The following is a 25,624-nucleotide window of genomic DNA, read 5'->3' as shown; positions in this document are numbered from 1 at the left end:
CACACCCCCTGTGGGTATCCAATAGATAGGCTGCAAATTCAGGCGTGTCTGCCACACAAGCCCCAAATAGAGACAGAATACAAAAAAGTAAACTAGCGCTCTGAAATATAAGATAATTGCTCTAAAGATACTGTGAGCAACAAAGTAGAAGAAAGAATAATGTTCCAGGCAACCGGCTATAAAAATAAAACAAACTTTATTCCACAATGATAAAAAAGGACAAAACCAGGATGTCCTATAAATGAGCCAGCAGTGACTAACAATCAGGCAAGTGGGCTGATCCCCATGCAGACATGTTTCGTGCGCCAGGCGCACTTGTTCACTGCTGAAGCACCGGGCGCACGAAACATGTCTGCATGGGGATAAGCCCACTTGCCTGATTGTTAGAGTCACTATATATATCTTACAGGAGTGTATATTTTCTAGTACTGTACAACCCTACTTGGGAAAAGGCTGTTTCTTTCATGTAATTGGCAAGAGTCCATGAGCTAGTTATGTATGGGATATAAAATCCTACCAGGAGGGGCAAAGTTTCCCAAACCTCAAAATGCCTATAAATACACCCCTCACCACACACACAATTCAGTTTTACAAACTTTGCCTCCTATGGAGATGGTGAAGTAAGTTTGTGCTAAGATTTCTACATTGACATGCGCTTCTTAGCATTTTGAAGCCCGATTCCTCTCAGAGTACAGCGAATGTCAGAGGGATGTGAAGGGAGTATCACCTATTGAATGCAATGGTTTTCCTCAAGGGAGATCTATTTCATAGGTTCTCTGTTATTGGTCGTAGAGATTCATCTCATACCTCCCTTTTCAGATCGACAATATACTCTCATGTACCATTACCTCTACTGATAACTGTTTCAGTACTGGTTTGACTATCTGCTATATGTGGATGGGTGTCTTTCGGTAAGTATGTTTTTATTACTTAAGACACCTCAGCTATGGTTTGGGACTTTATGCATTAATATAAAGTTCGGTAAGTATGTTTTTATTACTTAAGACACCTCAGCTCTGGTTTATGACTTTATGCATTAATATAAAGTTTTGGGGAAAGTAAATTTTAAGAAATTTAGTCTTTTTTCAATTGACTACATTTTCAAATTGTGGGCTGGATTAGGCTCACGGGTGCGCCAAATGCTACACTTTATTGCGTCATTCTTGGCGCAAGAATTTTTTGGCGCAAAAGGCACGTCCGTTGACGCAAGTTCATCATTTCCGGCGTCATAGTTGACGCCGAGTTCTTCACACAGGGTGCGTCAGTGACACGAGTGTGTCATTTCCGGATATGCTATTTGCCTCTTGCCTTTTTCTTTGTCAGAGGGCTATGCTATTTGCATTTTTTCCCATTCCTGAAACTGTCATATAAGGAAATTGATAATTTTGCTTTATATATTGTTTCTTCTTTTACATTTTGCAAGATGTCTCAATCTGATCCTGTCTCAGAAGTATCTGTTGGAACTTTGCTGCCTGACATCGGTTCTACCAAAGCTAAGTGCATTTGTTGTAAAATTGTGGAGATTATATCCCCGAATGTCATTTGTATTAGTTGTCATGATAAACTTTTACATGCAGACAATGTGTCCATCAGTAATAGTACATTGCCAGTTGCAGTTCCTTCAACTTCTAATGTACATGATATACCTATGAATTTTAAAGAATTTGTTACTTTATTCTATTCAGAAGGCTTTGTCTGCATTTCTGCCTTCTAATAATCGTAAAAGGTCTTTTAAAACTTCTCATAAAGTTGATGAAATTTCAAATGACCGACAACATAATGAATTATCCTCCTCTGATGAGGATCTATCTGATTCAGAAGATCCTTCCTCAGATTTTGACACTGACAAATCTACTTATTTATTTAAAATAGAGTATATTCGTTCTTTGTTAAAAGAAGTGCTAATTACTTTGGATATTGAGGAAGTTAGTCCTCTTGATATTAAAACTAGTAAACATTTAAATTCTGTTATTAAACCTTCTGTGGTTACTCCAGAGGTCTTCCCTATTCCTGATGCTATTTCTGATATGATTTCTAAGGAATGTAATAAGCCAGGTACTCCTTTAAATCCTTCAAGGTTTAAAAAATTGTATCCTTTACCAGCTATTTCAATAGAGTTTTGTGAAAAGATCAACAAAGTTGATGGGGCTATTTCTACTCTTGCTAAACGTACCACTATTCCTATGGAAGATAGTACTTCCTTTAAGGATCCTTTAGATAGGAAACTTGAACCTTATCTAAGGAAAGCCTATTTATATTCAGGTCATCTTCTTAGGCCTGCAATTTCCTTGGCTGATGTTGCAGCTGCATCAACTTTTTGGTTGGAGAATTTAGCGCAACAAGAATTGGATTCTGACTAATCTAGCATTGTTCGCAACATGCTAATCATTTTATTTGTGATGCTATTTTTGTCTTTATCTATTTTAGCTAGAAGAGCTTTGTGGCTTAAATCTTGGAATACTGATATGACATCTAAGTCTAGATTACTATCTCTTTCTTTCTAAGGTAATAATTTATTTGGTTCTTAGTTGGTTCTCAGTTGGATTCTATTATTTAAACTGTTACTGGGGGAAAGGGAGTTTTTTTCCCTCAGGATAAAAAACCTTACGGTAAATCTAGGGCTTCTAATCGTTTTCGTTCCTTTCGTCAAAATAAGGAACAAAAACCTAATCCTTCCCCCAAGGAATCTGTTTCCAACTGGAAGCCTTCCTCAAATTGGAATAAATCCAAGCCTTTTAAGAAACCAAAGTCAGCCCCCTAAGTCCGCATGAAGGTGCGGCCCTCATTCCAGCACAGCTGGTAGGGGACAGATTAAGGTTTTTCAAGGATGTTTGGATAAATTCTGTCCAAAATCAATGGATTAATAGCATTGTCTCTCAAGGGGTACCGAATAGGATTCAGAGTAAGACCTCCCATGAGAAGATTTTTTTCTCTCACGCATCCCAGTTAATCCAGTAAAAGCTCAGGCTTTCCTGAAGTGTGTTTCAGACCTGGAGGTTTCAGGGGTAATCATGCCAGTTCCTTTTCAGGAACAAGGTCTGGGGTTTTATTCAAATCTATTCATTGTCCCAAAGAAAGAAAATTCATTCAGACCAGTTCTGAATCTGAAAATTTTGAATCGTTATGTAAGAGTACCAACTTTCAAGATGGTGACTATAAGGACTATTCTGCCTTTTGTTCAGCAAGGACATTATATGTCCACATTAGGAATTGAGTATGGGTGGGGGAAGGGCAGAGTATGCTATAAACAGGAAGTCAGTATTATTGAGGCTAATAACCAAAAGTATTATAATTTTATAACCACTATGTCCACAATAGACTTGCAGGATGCATACCTTCATATTCTGATTCATCCAGAACATTATCAGTTCCTGAGATTCTCTTTTCTAGACAAGCATTACCAATTTGTTGCTCTTCCATTTGGCCTAGCAACAACTCCAAGAATCTTTTCAATCAGAGAACTGGGTATTGCGGTGTTTCCTTATTTGGACGATATCTTGGTACTAGCTCAGTCTTTTCGTTCTGCAGAATCTCACACAAATCAACTAGTGTTGTTTCTTCGAAAACATGATTGGAGGATCAATTTACCAAAAAGTTCCTTGATTCCTAAGACAAGGGTTACCTTTTAGGTTTCCAGATAGATTCAGTGACCATGACTCTGACTCTAACAGACAAGAGACGTTTAAAATTGGTTGCAGCCTGTCGGCACCTTCAGTCTCAGTCATTCCTTTCAGTGGCTATGTGCATGAAAGTTTTAGGTCTCATGATTGCAGCATCGGACGCGATTCCCTTTGCTCGTTTTCACATGCAACCTCTCCAGCTTTGTATGCTGAATCAATGGTGCCGGGATTATACAAAGATATCACAATTAATATCCTTAAATCCCAATGTTCCACACTCTCTGACGTGGTGGTTAAATCACCAGCGTTTAGTTCAAGGGGCCTCTTTTGTTCGGCCAACCTGGACTGTGATCACAACAGATGCAAGTCTTTCAGGTTGGGGAGCTGTCTGGGGATCTCTGATAGAACAAGGGGTTTGGAAATCTCAAGAGGTGAGATTACCAATCAATATTTTAGAACTCCGTGCAATATTCAGAGCTCTTCAGTTTTGGCCTCTGTTGAAGAGAGAACCGTTCATCTGTTTTCAGACAAACAATATCACAACAGTGGCATATGTCAATCATCAGGGCAGGACTCGCAGTCCCCAAGCTATGAAAGTAGTATCTCGGATACTTGCTTGGGCGGAATCCAGCTCCTGTCTAATTTCTGCGGTTCATATCCCAGGTGTAGACAATTGGGAGGCGGATTATCTCAGCCGTCAGACTTTACATCTGGGGGAGTGGTCCCTACATCCAGATATGTTTTCTCAGATTGTTCAGATGTGGGGTCTTCCAGAGATAGATCTGATGGCCTCTCATCTAAACAAGAAACTTCCCAGATACCTGTCCAGGTCCAGGGATTTTCAGGCAGAAGCAGTGGATGCGCTGACACTTCCTTGGTGTTATCAACCTGCTTATATTTTCCCGCATCTAGTTCTTCTTCCAAGAGTGATCTCCAAAATCATCATGGAACAATCGTTTGTGTTGCTGGTGGCTCCAGCATGGCCCCACAGGTTTTGGTATGCAGATCTTTTTCGGATGTCCAGTTGCCAACCTTGGTCACTTCCGTTAAGACTGGACCTACTGTCTCAAGGTCCATTTTTCCATCAGGATCTCAAATCATTAAATTTGAAGGTATGGAAATTGAACGCTTAGTGCTAAGTCAGAAGTTTCTCTGACTCAGTGATTAATATTATGTTACAAGCTCGTAAATCTATTTCTAGAAAGATTTATTATCGAGTTTGGAAGACTTACATTTCATGGTGTTCTTCTCATAAATGCTCTTGGCGTTCTTTTAGAATTCCTAGAATTTTACAGTTTCTTCAGGATGGTTTTGGATAGGGCTTTGTCTGCAAGTTCCTTGAAGGGACAAATCTCTGCTCTTTCTGTTTTATTTCACAGAAAGATTGCTAATCTTCCTGATATTCACTGTTTTGTTCAGGCTTTAGTTCGTATTAAGCCTGTCATTAAATCAATTTCTCCTCCTCGGAGTCTTAATTTGGTTTTGAAGGCGTTACAGGCTCCTCCATTTGAGCCTATGCACTCTTTGGACATTAAACTACTTTCTTTGAAAGTGTTGTTCCTTTTGGCCATCTCTTCTGCTAGAAGAGTTTCTGAGCTATCTGCTCTTTCTTGTAAATCTCCTTTTCTGATTTTACATCAGGATAAGGTGGTTTTGCGGACTTCATTTAAATTTTTACCTAAGGTTGTGAATTCTAACAACATTAGTAGAGAAATTGTTGTTCCTTCCTTGTGTCCTAATCCTAAAAATTATTTGGATGTGGTGAGAGCTTTGAAATATTATGTTAAAGCTACTAAAGATTTCAGGAAGACTTCTAGTCTATTTGTTATATTTTCTGGTCCTAGGAAAGGTCAGAAGGCCTCTGCTATTTCCTTGGCTTCTTGGTTAAAGCTTTTGATTCATCAAGCTTATTTGGAGTCGGGTCAGGCCCCGCCTCAGAGAATTACAGCTCATTCTACTAGATCAGTCTCCACTTCGTGGGCTTTTAAGAATGAAGCTTCAGTTGATCAGATTTGCAAAGCGGCAACTTGGTCCTCTTTGCATTCTACCATTTTGATGTATTTGCTTCTTCAGAAGCAGTTTTTGGTAGAAAAGTTCTACAGGCAGCTGTTCCAGTTTGATTCTTCTACTGATGTTTTAAGTTTTTCTTTTCATTATGAGAATAACTTATATTTTGGGTTGTGGATTATTTTTTCAACGGAAAATGGCTGTTTATTTTTATCCCTCCCCCTCTAGTGACTCTTGAGTGGAGTTCCACATCTTGGGTATTGATATCCCATACGTCACTAGCTCATGGACTCTTGCCAATTACATGAAAGAAAACCTAATTTATGTAAGAATTTACCTGATAAATACATTTCTTTCATATTGACAAGAGTCCATGAGGCCCACCCTTTTTATGGTGGTTATGATTTTTTTGTATAAAGCACAATTATTTCCAAATTTCTTTGTTGATGCTTTTTACTCCTTTCTTTATCACCCCACTACTTGGCTATTCGTTAAACTGAATTGTGGGTGTGGTGAGGGGTGTATTTATAGGCATTTTGAGGTTTGGGAAACTTTGCCCCTCCTGGTAGGATTGTATATCCCATACGTCACTAGCTCATGGACTCTTGCCAATATGAAAGAAATTAATTTATCAGTTAAGTTCTTACATAAATTATGTTTTTCACAAGTTTTTTTTGCTGATGCTATAAAGTGAATCAACATAATATACAAATAATTGATATGACAACTTGTATATTCTGATTTTGAACCTATAAAGGAAATGCATAAACTGGCTGATGAGAACAGCTTCCACAGCTTTACTGATGGACAGCAACAAACACTTATTTAAATTCTTTATTTTATATTTAACAAAAAAGTGCTGGTAAACTCTCCCCTTTATAAATATAGATCCAAAATGCTATTAATATTTTAGATGGAGTTTCATTTATCAGTTGTAATGAAGATGTGCTATATCTTACTTTTTCATACAGATATAAAATTTAAATACCCTGCACTCCACTGTCCACTTGAAAAGTAAATTATTATGTGAGCTATCGGTTTGAATTGTTCTCCAATCAGCGCCATAGCTACAGCGCAACTTCATTACAACAAATTAATAAACCTCCATCTGAAATATCACTAACATTCTGGATCTGTTTTTATAAGGGGGAGAGTTTACCATCACTAAGTATTGTGTAACTTAAAATTAAAAGGGACAGTACACTTTTTTGAGATTTTAATATAGTTAAAAAAGGTTTAAAACTTGGCTAGTATGTCATTCTACAGCAAGACAACAAAAGTGTCTTATAAATAAAAAGTGTATATCTGACCATACTTATTTAAAGGGACATTAACCTGGATATAGCTACAGTAGCATAGTTACTACTCACCGTGATTGTGTTTATCCCTCTGTACCTGCAGCTCTCTTTAAAGCCATTCTTTTACAACAATATCACAGATCTGTGAATGCAAACTGTTTCTGACATTGTGCATGAATACTTAAACTTCAAGATGGCTGTGCCCAGTGTGAAGATGCAGTTTCACTAACCAGCTTTTATAAAGGGTTAAAAGAGAACGGCTTTGAAGAAAGCTGCAGACTCAAGAGGAAAAACAACAATATTCTCAGTAGTAACCAAGCTAAAGTAGTTGAACCCAGCAGTTTAATGTTCCTTTACAAAAGCAAGGGAATAAGTAAGAATCTATGTGTAATGTTTGAAGAATGGTGTGAGTAGAGGGCTACCTGAATTTTACAGGGAATACCATTTAAGTTACATCATTTTATTATTATTATTTTTTTATTTATTTATTTTTTTTAAAGGCAAGAAATACATCAACTCTCAAAGTCTTTGCGAACCAGGCATTAATAAAATGTTTATGAGTAATAACAAAATCGTTTCAATGCACATTTATTTTGCTGGCTTTTCCTGTTATTTAATTCCTAGGCTGGAGTAGATCCTGCAGGATTCTGAATTATTACCCTCAATGTTAGACACAGTGATTGATAAACTAAAATAAATTTAAATTTGTTTCTAACTGACCGCATGATAAAATAAACCAAACAGTTTAAAATTAATCTAAAAGCATTTATTATTTTAGACAACTCAGCAAAACAGAACTAAATAACTACTGTATACTATGCAGAATTATTTTTTTTAAATGTCCTTTTAAAGGGATTTCTGTTTTGTAAATTTAAGACAAAATATGTTCTACCATGTCTTTCTTTACAAGTCTACATTTTGACAATGATTTTATATAGGTAACATTATTCCTTAAAACACAATACTAAGTACTGAGGGAGTGAAGATCTTACGGTATATAAAAGTTCCACTGGAGTAACTGGACTTGTAAAGATTGTACGTAGACATCGCAAGCATGCTTCAATAAATCGAAGGTCTGCTGAAAGCAACCCTAGAAGTGCAAAGAAGGGTCTCTATTAGAAGAAATGTAAGCCAAAATTGACAATACTGTGTAGGCGAGTAGATCTGGTGTTTATCTAGACGAAATGCGTTGGTGTATAGACTGATTTGTATGTAATAAGCTGGCATTAGACTAAAGCCCTTACACTGATTAACTGCTTATAGTTTTTATTTGTTATTTGGCAAGTTACTGGCAACAAGTGTGTGGTTTTACATTGAGCTACCTTGCAACAAGGCTGGGATGATGTGGCAGTCTAGCAGTGATTTCACATTGTTTTCTGTGCCCATGGACAAGCTACCCAGAACCACAGCACATTCAGTTCTTAGATCAGAACTCGAGGTCTCTTGCTGAAGTAAATACAACAGCCTGCAGAGAAAGAAATATGCATTAGAATGTGAAAGGTCCCACATGCAGAAAACATCCACCATTAGAAAGCACTTAACTTAACTATTTTATATTAAACACGCTCATATGTAGCATATTGCTGACATTAAAGTGTACTCCATTAGAGGGCTGCTCGGAGGGGCTCAGTTGTGTGTTCCTAAAAGTACAGTGACTGTTAACATGATGTGCTTAAAGTGACAGTAGATCCTAGTGTTTGTGAAACTCTATGATTTACCAATGGAACAAATACAGGGGACTCCATGCTGAAAGTGCCTTTATTTGTCTGGAGTGTTCGACGCGCATAGCTCCTCAGGCAGCCCACGGCAGAACGCTATTTTGCTGTGAGGTAATGTTTCCACCTCTTAGAAAATAGTCGTGCACGCCAACTGGCGCCATGCCGGATAGCTAGCACATTATTGGCTAAGTTCACTTCACAGCAAAATAGCCTTCTGCCGTGGGCTGCCTGAGGCACTCAGCACAGCAAACACTTCAGACAAATAAAGGAACTTTCCGCATGAAAGTCCCCTTTATTTGCTGCACTGGTAAATCCTAGCGTTTCACAAATGCTAGGATTTACTATCACTTTAAACATAAAACCCAAACATTTTCTTTCATGATTCAGATAGAGTATATTATTTAAACAACGTTCCAATTTACCTCTATTACCAAATTAGATTCATTCTCTTGCTATCCTTTATAGGAGGAGTAGCAATGAACTACTGGTAGCTCGCTGAATACATCTAGTTAGCCAATAGCAATGTGTGTAGCCATCAACCACCAGCTAGCTTCCAGTAGTGTAGGATATGTACATATTCTTTTTAAACAAAGCATACCAAGAAAACAAGGTAAAAATAGAAGTGAATTTAAAAGAGTCTTAAAGGGACATTAAACACTTTGAGATGATAATATAAAAATGATAAATCGTAAATAAAAAGTCTGCAATATATTTTAATTATTTATTTTGTCCCCATTTTCCTTTAATTCCATTCTGAAATTGTGAGCTTTTCAGTTCCTGTTAGAAATGGAAGTGCAGAACACTGTTATATTCCACACAGCCATTGGCTGCACACTCTAGTGACATATTGACCTAGTGACCTATTTATAACTGTCTTTAATTGGCCACACAGAGAAGATAACCTAAGTTACAACACGGTAGCTCCCATTGTTTTATAGACATTAAAACTTTACACTTATTTTGTCACTATTTAAACAGCTAATGAAACTTTAAAAATACATCTACATGTTATTCTCAGACTAATCTTTTCTTTGAATTCATTATTCTATCTAGCATTTGCTTAGTGTTTAATGTCCCTTTAAAATTACCTGTGCTGTGTGCTATCTGAATCATGCAAGTTTCATTTTGACTTTCCTATCCTTTTTAGCGATATATATGGGCAAGTGAGTGAGATCATTGGGATACATAGGTGAGCCTCTTTAGAGGGACTGGGAAATTTTCAAAGAATTTTATATTTAAAAAAAAAAAAAAGTATAAACTAAACTAAAGCTCTAGATTCCTGTAGCAGATTTAAACTCCTCTGTTACTAGAAAAAACAGAATTTATGCTTACCTGATAAATTTCTTTCTCTTGTGATCTATCGAGTCCACGGATTCATCCATACTTGTGGGATATTCTCCTTCCCTACAGGAAGTGGCAGAGAGAGCACCCACAGAAGAGCTGTCTATATAGCTCCACCCTTAGCTCCACCCCCCAGTCATTCAACCGAAGGCTAGGAAGAAAAAGGAGAAACTATAGGGTGCAGTGGTGACTGAAGTTTTTTATATAAAAATATACTACCTGTCTTAAATCGACAGGGCGGGCGGTGGACTCGATACATCACAAGAGAAAGAAATTTATCAGGTAAGCATAAATTCTGTTTTCTCTTGTAAGATGTATCGAGTCCACGGATTCATCCATACTTGTGGGATACCAATACCAAAGCTTTATGACACGGATGAAGGGAGGGACAAGACAGGTTCCTTAAACGGAAGGCACAACTGATTGTAGAACCTTTCTCCCAAAAATAGCCTCCGAAGAAGTAAAAGAATCGAATTTGGAAAATTTGGAAAAAGTATGAAGCGAAGACCAAGTCGCCGCCTTACAAATCTGTTCAACAGAAGCCTCATTTTTAAAAGCCCATGTGGAAGCCACTGCTCTTGTAGAATGAGCAGCAATTCTTTCAGGAGGCTGCTGGCCAGCAGTCTCATAAGCCATACGGATGATGCTTTGCAGCCAAAAAGAAAGAGAGGTAGCGATAGCCTTTTGACCTCTCCGCTTACCAGAATAGACAACAAACAATGAAGACGTTTGACGGAAATCTTTGGTTGCTTGTAAGTAGAACTTTAAAGCACGAACCACATCAAGATTGTGTAACAGACGTTCCTTCTTTGAAGAAGGATTAGGACACAGCGAAGGAACAACAATTTCCTGATTGATATTCCTATTAGAAACAACCTTAGGAAGGAATCCAGGTTTGGTACGTAAAACCACCTTATCTGCATGGAAAATAAGATAAGGTGAGTCACACTGTAAAGCAGATAACTCAGAAACTCTTTGTGCCGAAGAGATAGCTACTAAAAACAAAACTTTCCAAGATAGAAGCTTAATATCCATGGAATGCATAAGTTCAAACGGAACCCCTTGAAGAACTTTAAGAACCAAGTTTAGGCTCCATGGCGGAGCAACAGGTTTAAATACAGGCTTGATCATGACCAAGGCCTGACTAAACGCTTGAACGTCTGGGACATCTGCCAGACGTTTGTGTAAAAGAATAGACAAAGCAGATATTTGTCCCTTTAAGGAACTAGCTGATAATCCCTTCTCCAATCCTTCTTGGAGAAAAGACAAAATTCTAGGAATCCTAATCTTACTCCATGAGTAACCCTTGGATTCACACCAACAAAGATATTTGCGCCAAATCTTATGATAGATTTTCCTGGTGACAAGCTTTCTAGCCTGAATCAGGGTATCAATGACCGACTCAGAGAAACCACACTTTGATAGAATCAGGTGTTCAATCTCCAAGCAGTCAGACGCAGAGAAATTAGATTTGGATGCTTGAACGGACCTTGGATTAGAAGGTCCTGCCTCCTCTAATGGAGTCTCCACCTGGAGAGCCTCTTCTAGAGCCTCAAACCAGAAAGCCGCTGCAGTAGTTAAAGTGACAATGCATGCAATAGGTTGGAGAAGAAAACCTTGATGAACAAAAATTTTCTTTAGGAGACCCTCTAATTTTTTATCCATAGGATCTTTGAAAGCACAACTGTCTTCGATAGGTATAGTTGTACGCTTAGCAATAGTAGAAATAGCTCCCTCCACCTTAGGAACAGTCTGCCACGAGTCCTGTATGGTGTCAGATATGGGAAACATTTTCTTAAAAACAGGAGGGGGAGCAAACGGAATACCTAGTCTATCCCACTCCTTAGTAACAATAGTCAGTGTAAACAGGAACCTCTAAGTATCTGTCCATTTTACACAATTCCTCTGGGACCACTATAGGGTCACAATCATCTAGAGTCGCTAATACCTCCTTGAGCAATAAGCGGAGGTGTTCAAGCCTAAATTTAAAGGCCGTCAAATCAGAATCTGTCTGAGGGAGCGTCTTTCCTAAATCAGAAATCTCTCCCTCAGATAACAAATCCCTTACCCCTACTTCAGAACATTGTGAGGGTATATCGGATACGGCTATTAAAGCGTCAGACGGTTCAGCATTTGTTCTTAACCCAGAGCTTACACGCTTTCCTTGTAAACCAGGCAGTTTAGAGAAAACCTCTGTGAGGGTTTTATTCATAACTGTGGCCATGTCTTGTAAAGTAAATGAATTTGACGCACTAGAGGTACTTGGCGTCACTTGTGCAGGCGTTACTGGTTGTGACACTTGGGGAGAGCTAGATGCTAAACCCTCATTTCCTTCTAACTGAGAATCATATATTGCAATATTTTTAAGTGCTAAAATATGCTCTTTATAATTTATAGACATATCAGTGCAAGTGGGACACATTCTAAGAAGGGGTTAACACCTTGCCACAGCTCTGCTGTGGTGCCTACCTGCCCTTTAGGAACGATTTGTGGGGAAAAAAACCTCTTTACAGCCCTCAAATACAGCAGGAATCTCTAGAGAAGTAGCTGGATGCTTCTGAGGTAAATAAACTGTGCAACGGAAAATAGGCCCCTCCCACCTCACTCGAAGTTATGGGGCCTAAAAAACACCACAGAGTGTTTCTTAAACTAGCCATGTGGGTTAATAACCCTTAAAGTCCCTCAAAAAACATTTTATTTGTAACTAAACCAAAACGTTTTTTCCTATTAGTGTTACCAGTAACTATGAGCCCTTTATGCAAGCTTGGATTCCTCTTTTACTGAATACAGCTTACCCTTCCCTCATGGGGATATTGCCAGCCTTTTCTAGAAATAACACAGTCTGTCTAGATAGAAAAAAATAGACTGAACATACCTTAATGCAGTTTAGCCTGCAAACTGTTCCCCCAACTGAAGTTTTCCTGTACTCTTCAGCCCTTGTAAGAACAGCAGTGGATCTTAGTTACAAAATGCTAAGATCATCATCCTCCTTGCAGAAATCTTCATCCCTTTTCTGCCAGAGAGTAAATAGTACACACCGGTACCATTTAAAATAACAAACTTTTGCTTGAGAAAATATAAACTAACATTTTTGTCACCACACTCACTTTGCCCTTCCTAGCAGTTAAGCAGGCAGAGAGAATGATTGGGGGGTGGAGCTAAGGGAGGAGCTATATAGACAGCTCTGCTGTGGGTGCTCTCTCTGCCACTTCCTGTAGGGAAGGAGAATATCCCACAAGTATGAATGAATCCGTGGACTCGATACATCTTACAAGAGAAATAAGAATTATGTATGTAAGTAATTAACTGTAGATTTTTATTAACTCCTTAAAGTGATTGTAAACTTGAGCATAGTCGCTCAAGTCATAGAAAAGAATTAAAAAAATTAATGAGACTTTTATTCATGCAATGTGTAGGATATACTTATTTTCTACTATTTTCAGCTTGTAATGCCAGAATGGTAAGCGCTGTTCCTCCACCCGCCATATCCGTTAACTGATTGACAGATGACTTATCTGTAATCCACAAATCATTGTTTAGTGGATTGCAGATGAGTCATCTGTCAATCAATTGACGAATATGGCGGACGGAGAAACGGCGCTAACCGTTCTGGCATTAAAAGGTGAAAATATCAGAAGATAAGTATATCCTACACATTTCATGAATGAAAGTCTCATTCATTTTCTAAATTCTTTCCTATGACTTGAGCGACTATGCTCAAGTTTATAATCACTTTAAAGGGACATGAAACCCAAAAATGTTCTTTCATGATTTTGAAAGTGCATGCAATTTTAAACAACTTTCCAGTTTACTTATATTATTTAATTTGCTTCCTTCTCTTGTTATCCTTTGCTGAAAGGTTTATCTAGGTAAGCTCAGGAGCAGCAAAGACCTAGGTTCTAGCTGCTAATTAGTGGCTGCAAATTTATGCATATTTTCATTGGCTCACCCATTTGATCAGTGCATTGCTGCTACTTCAACAAATTATACTAAAAGAATGAAGCCAATCTGAAAATAGAAGTAAACTGGAAATTTGTTTTTTTTTTCAAATCTTTTTATGGTTAGAAAGAAGCAGACAAAAACACAATCAAAAACATTAAGAAGACAAACATAATGGGAAAAAAAAAAAAGTTTGGGGGACACAGCCCATTTTAGTTTCCGAGACGCAGCTCAGATATATCTTACCCCCTAACTAATTACTCTTAGTTAGAGACAACAACACCAAATCAATACTTCTCCATAGACTCCAGATTTTATTCTTCTTTGTTTTTTATTAAACTATTTGTCACTTCCATCCCTTTTCTAAATTTTCCTCCTTATAAACCAACAGAGGTATATCCTACAGTGATGCTTTGATTTAAATTGTTGAAGATTACCTTAATCTTACTTTAAACCAATTATTCTCAAAGACTCTCCTGAAAAAATCAGATATCCTAAAAAAAAGATACAATTTGAAAACAAATAGACAAAAGGAGGATACCTTGCACCTCTAAAAAGTAGTATACCCTAGAAAGTTGTGCGAATTAGATCATATCTATTATCCATGCTCCTCCCAACCATTGAACTATATAACAGGGGGTGAGGGGTGTAATGGAAAGAGCAAAGCGACTTAAATCAGTATAAGATCCCCCCTTAACATAGCATTCTGAACATATAAAGTATTAACAAATGGATATATATATATATTGTTTTTGCACATTTACAGACATAGTCTTTATATAGCAACCCCACTTCCAAAAAATATTATTGATATCTAGTTCTACATTTAACATATAATCCAAATGTTCTAAAAAAAAATTTGCTTTAATAGTATTTAATAATTGTGTGAAACTCAGGGTTTTTTTAGATTTCCAAGAAGAGAAGATTATATTTCTCCCACACATAATTACAATATTAATGAATATAGAACTAACCTTCTCCCATTTACCTTCTATTAAGAAGATAGCATCTCTTTTTTGAAGATAGATATACTGTCCGATCGTCTTAGATAACCAGAATGCCATTTTAAACCATAGTTCCCTTACCTTGGGGCAGTACCAAATTCAGTGCATCAGATTAGCTGCGGGGAAATTACATCTATGACATGCAGCATTCTTATTTCCATTTCCCCCCCCCCCCAGCTAGCTAGACAACTAGGTGTAATATATGCTCTATTTAAAAGTTTGATATGAGATTCACGCCATGGACTATATGGAGTTGCACAGTTGAACTACAATCTTCTGACCATTTCAGCGTGAGTTTATCCAAAATATTAATCCCCTCTCTTTCCATGATTAACCCATACCAAAATGAAATAGAATAAAACCCTGCCCTAAACAATGTGCATCCGTTAATTATTGGCTCCCATACAGTGTTCAAATCTTGAAATACTATCTTGAGTGATTCAATGTAATGCCTAATTTGATTTGAATATGCCCTGTGTCAAGTCTATTACCTGTATTACTAAATCCAACCCCTTCTCCTTCCATTTATGGAAAACTTTAGATTCTATACCTCCAATAAATTCCGGGTTGCCTGTAATGGTTAGAAAAGATGAAAAGCCATACTTGATTCCCAACACTTAACACATCTTTTTCCAGGCCAAAATTGGATTTTTAAAAGTAATCATTTTTTTTATCTGTTCAGGGAACTTTGTAGATTTAACATGAATGAGTGCTTTTCTTTCAATCCCCTTCAAAATACTAGATTCATACTCCTGTACTACAAAGTGCTTACATTCTGTTAACCAATCTGGAATAAGTTTTAACAAACATACCCAATTATATCTTTGAATATTTGGCAAGTATAGATCTAAAACACTATTTTCTTTGAGAAAATCTAAATAATGCAATAATTGCTTTCTTTGTGCCCCATAAGAATCCTAAAATAGTCTTATTAAGTAATTTTAAATGTAATTTTTTAAGGAACAATGGTACATTTTGCATAAAATACAATATTTTCGGGAAAACTATCATTTTTATAACATTAATTTTACCATATAACAACAAGGGGAGGCATTCCCAACTCTTCAAATCTCTTTGTATCCGAGTAAAAAGTGGCTTATAGTTAAGATCATACCATTTTTCTGGACCTATACCAATATTAATTCCCAAATATTTAATATGATTCTTATTTATCTTAAAAGGCAGGGTATCTGGAGAATACCAATTCTTATTAATCCACAAAATTTTCGACTTTTCCATATTAATTTTATAACCTGAAAACGAACTGAGATGTTAACTAACTTCCCAATATTCTTCTTTAGGCTGCTAATAAATATCAACAGATCATCTGCATATAAAGCCAGATGCAGCTCCTTATCTCCTAACATAATGCCAGGCATCTGTTTCCTTAGCGTAACAGCTAGAGATTCAATAACTAAATTAAAAAGCAACGGAGAGATTGGGCAGCCTTGTCTTGTCCCTCTGTCTAGATTCAAAGAACCTGAGACCACCCCATTTACTATTAAAGATGAAAGAGGGTTGTTATATAGTAAAGACATATAAGTAAAGAATGCACCTTTAAGGTCAAACTGTATTAATCATTCAAATTATCTCTATGCACATAGTCAAAAGCTTTTTCTGCATCTACGGCCAAAATTGCTCTATCAATCTCCTGATCTGGATTCTCCTTACATTTATTCCAATAATAATCTAATGTTAAAAATATTTTCAGAAAATTAGTGAATGACGTTCTCCCTGCCATGAACTCTGTTTGATCTTTATGAATTAACCAATTTAAAAACATAATTTATGCTTACCTGATAAATTCCTTTCTTCTGTTGTGTGATCAGTCCACGGGTCATCATTACTTCTGGGATATAACTCCTCCCCAACAGGAAATGCAAGAGGATTCACCCAGCAGAGCTGCATATAGCTCCTCCCCTCTACGTCAGTCCCAGTCATTCGACCAAGAATCAACGAGAAAGGAGTAACCAAGGGTGAAGTGGTGACTGGAGTATAATTTAAAAAATATTTACCTGCCTTAAAACAGGGCGGGCCGTGGACTGATCACACAACAGAAGAAAGGAATTTATCAGGTAAGCATAAATTATGTTTTCTTCTGTTATGTGTGATCAGTCCACGGGTCATCATTACTTCTGGGATACCAATACCAAAGCAAAAGTACACGGATGACGGGAGGGATAGGCAGGCTCATTATACAGAAGGAACCACTGCCTGAAGAACCTTTCTCCCAAAAATAGCCTCCGAAGAAGCAAAAGTGTCAAATTTGTAAAATTTGGAAAAAGTATGAAGCGAAGACCAAGTTGCAGCCTTGCAAATCTGTTCAACAGAGGCCTCATTCTTAAAGGCCCAAGTGGAAGCCACAGCTCTAGTGGAGTGGGCTGTAATTCTTTCAGGAGGCTGCTGTCCAGCAGTCTCATAGGCTAAACGTATTATGCTACGAAGCCAAAAAGAGAGAGAGGTAGCAGAAGCTTTTTGACCTCTCCTCTGTCCAGAATAAACGACAAACAGGGAAGAAGTTTGGCGAAAATCTTTAGTTGCCTGCAAGTAGAACTTGAGGGCACGAACTACATCCAGATTGTGTAGAAGACGTTCCTTCTTTGAAGAAGGATTTGGACACAAGGATGGAACAACAATCTCTTGATTGATATTCCTGTTAGTGACTACCTTAGGTAAGAACCCAGGTTTAGTACGCAGAACTACCTTGTCTGAGTGAAAAATCAGATAAGGAGAATCACAATGTAAGGCTGATAACTCAGAGACTCTTCGAGCCGAGGAAATAGCCATTAAAAACAGAACTTTCCAAGATAACAATTTTATATCAATGGAATGAAGGGGTTCAAACGGAACACCTTGTAAAACGTTAAGAACTAAGTTTAAACTCCATGGTGGAGCAACAGCTTTAAACACAGGCTTGATCCTAGCTAAAGCCTGACAAAAGGCCTGGACGTCTGGATTTTCTGACAGACGCCTGTGTAACAAGATGGACAGAGCTGAAATCTGTCCCTTTAATGAACTAGCTGATAAACCCTTTTCTAAACCTTCTTGTAGAAAAGACAATATCCTAGCGATCCTAACCTTACTCCAGGAGTAACCTTTGGATTCGCACCAGTATAGGTATTTACGCCATATTTTATGGTAAATCCTTCTGGTAACAGGCTTCCTAGCCTGTATCAGGGTATCAATAACCGACTCAGAAAAACCACGTTTTGATAAAATCAAGCGTTCAATTTCCAAGCAGTCAGCTTCAGAGAAGTTAGATTTTGATGTTTGAATGGACCCTGTATCAGAAGGTCCTGTCTTAGAGGTAGAGACCAAGGCGGACAGGATGACATGTCCACTAGATCTGCATACCAAGTCCTGCGTGGCCATGCAGGCGCTATTAGAATCACTGATGCTCTCTCCTGTTTGATTTTGGCAATCAATCGAGGAAGCAGCGGGAAGGGTGGAAACACATAAGCCATCCCGAAGTTCCAAGGTGCTGTCAAAGCATCTATCAGAACCGCTCCCGGATCCCTGGATCTGGACCCGTAGTGAGGAAGTTCGGCGTTCTGGCGAGACGCCATGAGATCTATCTCTGGTTTGCCCCAACGTCGAAGTATTTGGGCAAAGACCTCCGGATGAAGTTCCCACTCCCCCGGATGAAAAGTCTGGCGACTCAAGAAATCCGCCTCCCAGTTCTCCACTCCCGGGATGTGGATTGCTGACAGGTGGCAAGAGTGAGACTCTGCCCAGCGAATTATCTTTGATACTTCCATCATTGCTAGGGAGCTTCTTGTCCCTCCCTGATGGTTGATGTAAGCTACCGTCGTGATGTTGTCCGACTGAAACCTGATGAACCCCCGAGTTGTTAATTGGGGCCAAGCCAGAAGGGCATTGAGAACTGCTCTCAATTCCAGAATGTTTATTGGAAGGAGACTCTCCTCCTGATTCCATAGTCCCTGAGCCTTCAGAGAATTCCAGACAGCGCCCCAACCTAGTAGGCTGGCGTCTGTTGTTACAATTGTCCAGTCTGGCCTGCTGAATGGCATCCCCCTGGACAGGTGTGGCCGATAAAGCCACCATAGAAGAGAATTTCTGGTCTCTTGATTCAGATTCAGAGTAGGGGACAAATTTGAGTAATCCCCATTCCACTGACTTAGCATGCACAATTGCAGCGGTCTGAGGTGTAGGCGTGCAAAAGGTACTATGTCCATTGCCGCTACCATTAAGCCGATCACCTCCATGCATTGAGCTACTGACGGGTGTTGAATGGAATGAAGGACACGGCATGCATTTTGAAGCTTTGTTAACCTGTCTTCTGTCAGGTAAATCTTCATTTCTACAGAATCTATAAGAGTCCCCAAGAATGGAACTCTTGTGAGAGGAAAAAGAGAACTCTTCTTTTCGTTCACTTTCCATCCATGCGACCTTAGAAATGCCAGAACTAACTCTGTATGAGACTTGGCAGTCTGAAAACTTGAAGCTTGTATTAGAATGTCGTCTAGGTACGGAGCTACCGAAATCCCTCGCGGTCTTAGTACCGCCAGAAGGGCACCCAGAACCTTTGTGAAGATTCTTGGAGCCGTAGCCAATCCGAATGGAAGAGCTACAAACTGGTAGTGCCTGTCTAAGAAGGCAAACCTTAGATACCGGTGATGATCTTTGTGGATCGGTATGTGAAGGTAAGCATCTTTTAAATCCACTGTGGTCATGTACTGACCCTTTTGGATCATGGGTAAGATTGTCCGAATAGTTTCCATTTTGAAGGATGGAACTCTTAGGAATTTGTTTAGAATCTTTAAATCTAAGATTGGCCTGAAAGTTCCCTCTTTTTTGGGAACCACAAACAGGTTTGAGTAGAACCCTTGTCCTTGTTCCGACCGCGGAACCGGATGGATCACTCCCATTAATAACAGATCTTGTACACAGCGTAGAAACGCCTCTTTCTTTATCTGGTTTGTTGACAACCTTGATAGATGAAATCTCCCTCTTGGGGGAGATAATTTGAAGTCTAGAAGGTATCCCTGAGATATGATCTCTAGTGCCCAGGGATCCTGAACATCTCTTGCCCAGGCCTGGGCGAAGAGAGAAAGTCTGCCCCCCACTAGATCCGGTCCCGGATCGGGGGCTCTCGATTCATGCTGTCTTTGGGGCAGCAGCAGGTTTCCTGGCCTGCTTGCTCTTGTTCCAGGACTGGTTAGGCTTCCAGCCTTGCCTGTAACGAGTAACAGCTCCCTCCTGTTTTGGTGCAGTGGAGGTTGATGCTGCTCCTGTTTTGAAATTCCGAAAGGGACGAAAATTAGACTGTCTAGCCTTAGCTTTGGCTTTGTCTTGAGGTAGGGCGTGGCCCTTACCTCCTGTAATGTCAGCGATAATTTCTTTCAAACCGGGCCCAAATAAAGACTGCCCCTTGAAAGGTATATTAAGTAATTTGGACTTAGAAGTAACATCGGCTGACCAGGATTTTAGCCACAGCGCCCTACGTGCCTGTATGGCGAATCCTGAGTTCTTAGCCGTAAGTTTGGTTAAATGTACTACGGCCTCCGAAATGAAAGAATTAGCTAGTTTAAGGACTCTAAGCCTGTCCGTAATGTCGTCTAGCGTAGATGAACTAAGGTTCTCTTCCAGAGACTCAATCCAAAATGCTGCCGCAGCCGTAATCGGCGCGATACATGCAAGGGGTTGCAATATAAAACCTTGTTGAACAAACATTTTCTTAAGGTAACCCTCTAATTTTTTATCCATTGGATCTGAAAAGCACAGCTATCCTCCACCGGGATAGTGGTACGCTTAGCTAAAGTAGAAACTGCTCCCTCCACCTTAGGGACCGTTTGCCATAAGTCCCGAGTGGTGGCGTCTATTGGAAACATCTTTCTAAATATTGGAGGGGGTGAGAACGGCACACCGGGTCTATCCCACTCCTTAGTAACAATTTCAGTTAGCCTCTTAGGTATAGGAAAAACGTCAGTACTCGCCGGTACCGCAAAGTATTTATCCAACCTACACAGTTTCTCTGGTATTGCAACAGTGTTACAATCATTAAGAGCTGCTAAGACCTCCCCTAGTAATACACGGAGGTTTTCCAATTTAAATTTAAAATTTGAAATATCTGAATCCAATCTGTTTGGATCAGAACCGTCACCCACAGAATGAAGCTCTCCGTCCTCATGCTCTGCGAGCTGTGACGCAGTATCAGACATGGCCCTAGTATTGTCAGCGCACTCTGTTCTCACCCCAGAGTGATCACGCTTGCCTCTTAGTTCTGGTAATTTAGACAAAACTTCAGTCATAACAGTAGCCATATCTTGTAATGTTATCTGTAATGGCCGCCCAGATGTACTAGGCGCCATAATATCACGCACCTCCCGGGCGGGAGATGCAGGTACTGCCGCGTGAGGCGAGTTAGTCGGCATAACTCTCCCCTCGCTGTTTGGTGAAATTTGTTCACATTGTACAGATTGACTTTTATTTAAAGTAGCATCAATACAGTTAGTACATAAATTTCTATTGGGCTCCACCTTGGCATTGGAACAAATGACACAGATATCTTCCTCTGAGTCAGACATGTTTAACACACTAGCAAAAAAACTTACAACTTGGTTATAATCTTTTTTAGCAAAAACGTACTGTGCCTCAAAGAGGTACTAAACGATTAAATGACAGTTGAAATAATGAACTGAAAAACAGTTATAGCATCAAACTTTAAAACAACACAACTTTTAGCAAAGGTTTGTTCCCATTAGTAAAATAACAATAATTAAATTTGACATAAAAAATACAAAGCAACGTTTTTATTCACAGTCACTATAAGAATTCTCACAGCTCTGCTGAGAGAATTTACCTCCCTTCAAAGAAGTTTGAAGACCCCTGAGATCTGTCAGAGATGAACCGGATCATGCAGGAAATATAAAAGTAATTGACTGGAATTTTTTGATGCGTAGCAAAGAGCGCCAAAAACGGCCCCTCCCTCTCCCACACAGCAGTGAAGAGAAACGAAACTGTCACAAATAAAAGCAAAAAAGGCTGCCAAGTGGAAAATAATGCCCAAATATTTATTCACACAGTACCTCAGCAATGTAAACGATTCTACATTCCAGCAAAAACGTTTAACATGATAAATAGTTATTAAAAGGATTAGTGACCTTTAACAGAGTAGTTCCGGTGAAATACCATCCCCAGAATACTGAAGTGTATACATACATGTCATTTTAACGGTATGGCAGGATTTTCTCATCAATTCCATTCAGAAAATAAAAACTGCTACATACCTCAATGCAGATTCATCTGCCCGCTGTCCCCTGATCTGAAGCCTTTACCTCCCTCAGATGGCCGAGAACAGCAATATGATCTTAACAACTCCGGTTAAAATCATAGTAAAAAACTCTGGCAGATTCTTCCTCAAACTCTGCCAGAGAAGTAATAACACGCTCCGGTGCTATTGTAAAATAACAAACTTTTGATTGAAGTCATAAAAACTAAGTATAATCACCATAGTCCTCTCACACATCCTATCTAGTCGTTGGGTGCAAGAGAATGACTGGGACTGACGTAGAGGGGAGGAGCTATATGCAGCTCTGCTGGGTGAATCCTCTTGCATTTCCTGTTGGGGAGGAGTTATATCCCAGAAGTAATGATGACCCGTGGACTGATCACACATAACAGAAGAAATAGGTTTCAATCTATTTGCTACAATACTTGCTAACAACTTATAGTCTACATTTAACAATGATATTGGACGATATGAGCTGAGTTTTTACGGGTCCTTATCTTTTTTTTAAAATTAATTAAATCAGGGAATTAGTGAAATTCTTAGACATAGGAGTTCTTTTAATATACAAGTCATTAAATAGCATATTCAATGGTTTCACAATATAATCTATTCAAATCTTGTAATACTCTGCAGGGAGAAAATCAGGTCCAGCCGCCTTGTTTAATATGCTGCTCCCTTAATAGCTTTAGAAATTTCAGTTATTTCAATCGGCCTATTAAGTTGTGCCAAATTATCTGATGACACCTGAGGCAACTTACATTTTAGCCAAAATGCTGTTTTCTCTTTGTTATCCAACTCCTTTTATATATATATATATATATATATATATATATATATATATATATATATATATATATATATATATATATATATATTATATATCTCCTCATTTTGTGTCACTCTTTTGTCTTGAACTTGTATGGCTTTAATTATATTCACACCCTTATCTCTCTTTACCATATGTGCCAACAAAGTTCTTGTTTTACCTCCCAATCTATAAAACTTTGCATTTGTTCTTTGCATCTCAGACACCATTCTCTGCCTGATATATGCTTCCCTTTCTGATTTAGCTGCCATATACCTTTCCCAGTTCCTCCCCTCAGATTCCCTTAGGTATAAATTATAAGCATTAACTACTTGATTTGATAATTGAATATTCCTCTGATTATTCTTCCTTTTAACCTCGATAACATATGCCTTAATTTCTCCCCTCAATACTGTTTTCGAGGCTTCCCAATATGTTTCTTGCTTTTGAACCGATTTTTCATTCAACTTCTCATATTCTACCCACTTTGCCTTCAAACAATTTTGAAATTTAGAATTAGAATAAAGATATTTAGGAAAGATATAACTTGATGTGTTATTATATATTTTATTCATGGGAAGAGACAACTTAATAGGTGCATGGTCAGAAAGTAAAATAGGAAATAAATCTGTAGTTACCCTTTGACCTAACATTTTCTCATTTATTAAAAAATAGTCTATTCTAGACAGCATACGAGTTTTGGATTCACACATATATCCCTGCTTATCCGGATTTTGCACACGCCAAATGTCTTTAATGTTCAAAACCTTTCTAAATTTCTTAAAACTCAACACATCTTTTATTACTGTAATACCCATTTTATTCCCTTTTTTTAAATCAATCAATTGGGTATTGGGCAATCATATTCAAATCCCCTGCTATAATTAATCTAGATTCGGCAAATTCTAACAAAATCCTTTGGAGTCTATTCCAAAACACTTTATCCGACTTATTAGGTCCATATACATTACTATTTTTGATTCATTAAATTAATTTGTATTATAATAAATCTCTCTCTTTGGTCAATAATTTGAGATAAAATCCGGTATTCTAACTTTTTAGGAAATAAAATAGCTACACCTTCTTTCCTCTTAGTACATGGCGTTGCTATTGCTTCACCAACCCAATCTGTCTTAAGTTTAGCAAATTCCTTTTGATTTATATACGTTTCCTGTAAAAATGCAATATGTGTTGTTAAACTATTTAAATGCTTTAGTATCATTTTCCTCTTAATAGGTGAGGTGATACCTCTAATATTCCAAGATATAAAATTACACTTATCCATTAAACCACATCAACAAATACCTTATTAAATCATTGTGGAGAAGAAAAAAAAAAAAGAACAAAAACAATACCCCCCCCCCGACCCCACTGGGAGGAGCAATCAGCACTACTGCTTACTATACCAGCAAATAGATACGATTCTTGTAATTTTTCTGACATTAAAACACCCAAAACGTATATAAAAAGGAGGAAAAAGGTAATAATAAAGCGAATTATCATATCACCTTCTCTTCAGGGAGTTTTTAACAAAATTCTTCTTACTCCCCAAGTTTATTGAGAAAGTCCTTAGCTGCTTCTAGATTACTTAGAATTTTCCATTCATCTCCAATTTGTACTTTAATTTTGGAAGGATAAATAAACGCTTTCAAACCCTTTTGTATCAGTGATGAACATATTGGCGTCATTTCTTTATGATGAGCTGCTGTTTCATTTGAGAAATCTTGAAAAATCTAAATTCTATCATCTCCAATCTTAAATTCTTAAATTCTCTTTTCTTCCTATAGTATGCTAAAATCTCTACTTTATCCTGAAAGTTTAATAACTTTGCTATGACTGGTCTACCCTGCCTAACATTGCTAACATTGTACCTGGCCCCCGTTCTATGAGCCCTTTCCACCACTATCTTGGAACCTGACCGTGCCATATCCAACAATTCTGGTAGCTTCTCAGACATAAATTTACCTATTTCATAAAATTCTGGTGTTTCGGGTAGCCCAATTATCCTCAAGTTATTTCTCCTTGCTCGATCCTCTAACTCTTCTACTCTATCTTGCAGTTTTATTAGTAACTGTGTATGTTGTTTAACTTCTATATTTAACCTATCCTCTACCTCTGAAATTCTAGATTCAGCCTCTTCAATTCTATTCGAAAATTGTCTGACCTCAGTGGACAGCTCAGCAAAACCTGCTCTCAACTGCTCGAACTGTGGCATCATTAAATCAGCAATTTTTTAAAATCATCACTATACTATCTATTAACCAAATTACTGTCTTCTAAGACATTATCTTGAGGCGCTTGACCAGCTTGTCTATTCTTTCGATCCCCCTCTTTAACTTTAGCTGGCATTGTAGGTGAGCTTGTTTTATAAGCTGTCACAAATTTCTCCATGTGATTGTCAGGGTTTTTTTCCCTGATCTGTTTGCCATGTGCTGCTGGCAGCCATTTTACTCACCTCTCTTCCTGACTCATCACACATGGTGCATACTGTGTGATGCTGCTCATTTCCTGCACTTCCTTTCATGGCCAGACTGGTGTACATCATCCGTGTGAGACAGGATGCAGTCTCAGAATTGTGATGTCATCACTTATTATTTAAAGGGCCTCTGTTCAGTATGCTTTGCCCTTGCGTTGTCTCAG

General features: G+C 38.3%; 1 protein-coding gene across 1 annotated transcript in view; it reads right to left on the bottom strand.

Moving 5' to 3' along the window:
* Window positions 1-25,624, bottom strand: part of ARMC8 (armadillo repeat containing 8) — a gene marked incomplete in the record, with an annotated part of 400,143 nt that overhangs the window by 318,275 nt on the left and 56,244 nt on the right. The window contains 2 exon segments of the mRNA XM_053698755.1: window positions 7,918-8,015; window positions 8,248-8,390. Coding sequence (XP_053554730.1) covers window positions 7,918-8,015; window positions 8,248-8,390 — 241 coding nt within the window.

This window comes from Bombina bombina, chromosome 1, assembly GCF_027579735.1.
Source record: "Bombina bombina isolate aBomBom1 chromosome 1, aBomBom1.pri, whole genome shotgun sequence".
Taxonomy (NCBI): domain Eukaryota; kingdom Metazoa; phylum Chordata; class Amphibia; order Anura; family Bombinatoridae; genus Bombina; species Bombina bombina.
This window is presented reverse-complemented; position numbering and strand designations above follow the sequence as displayed.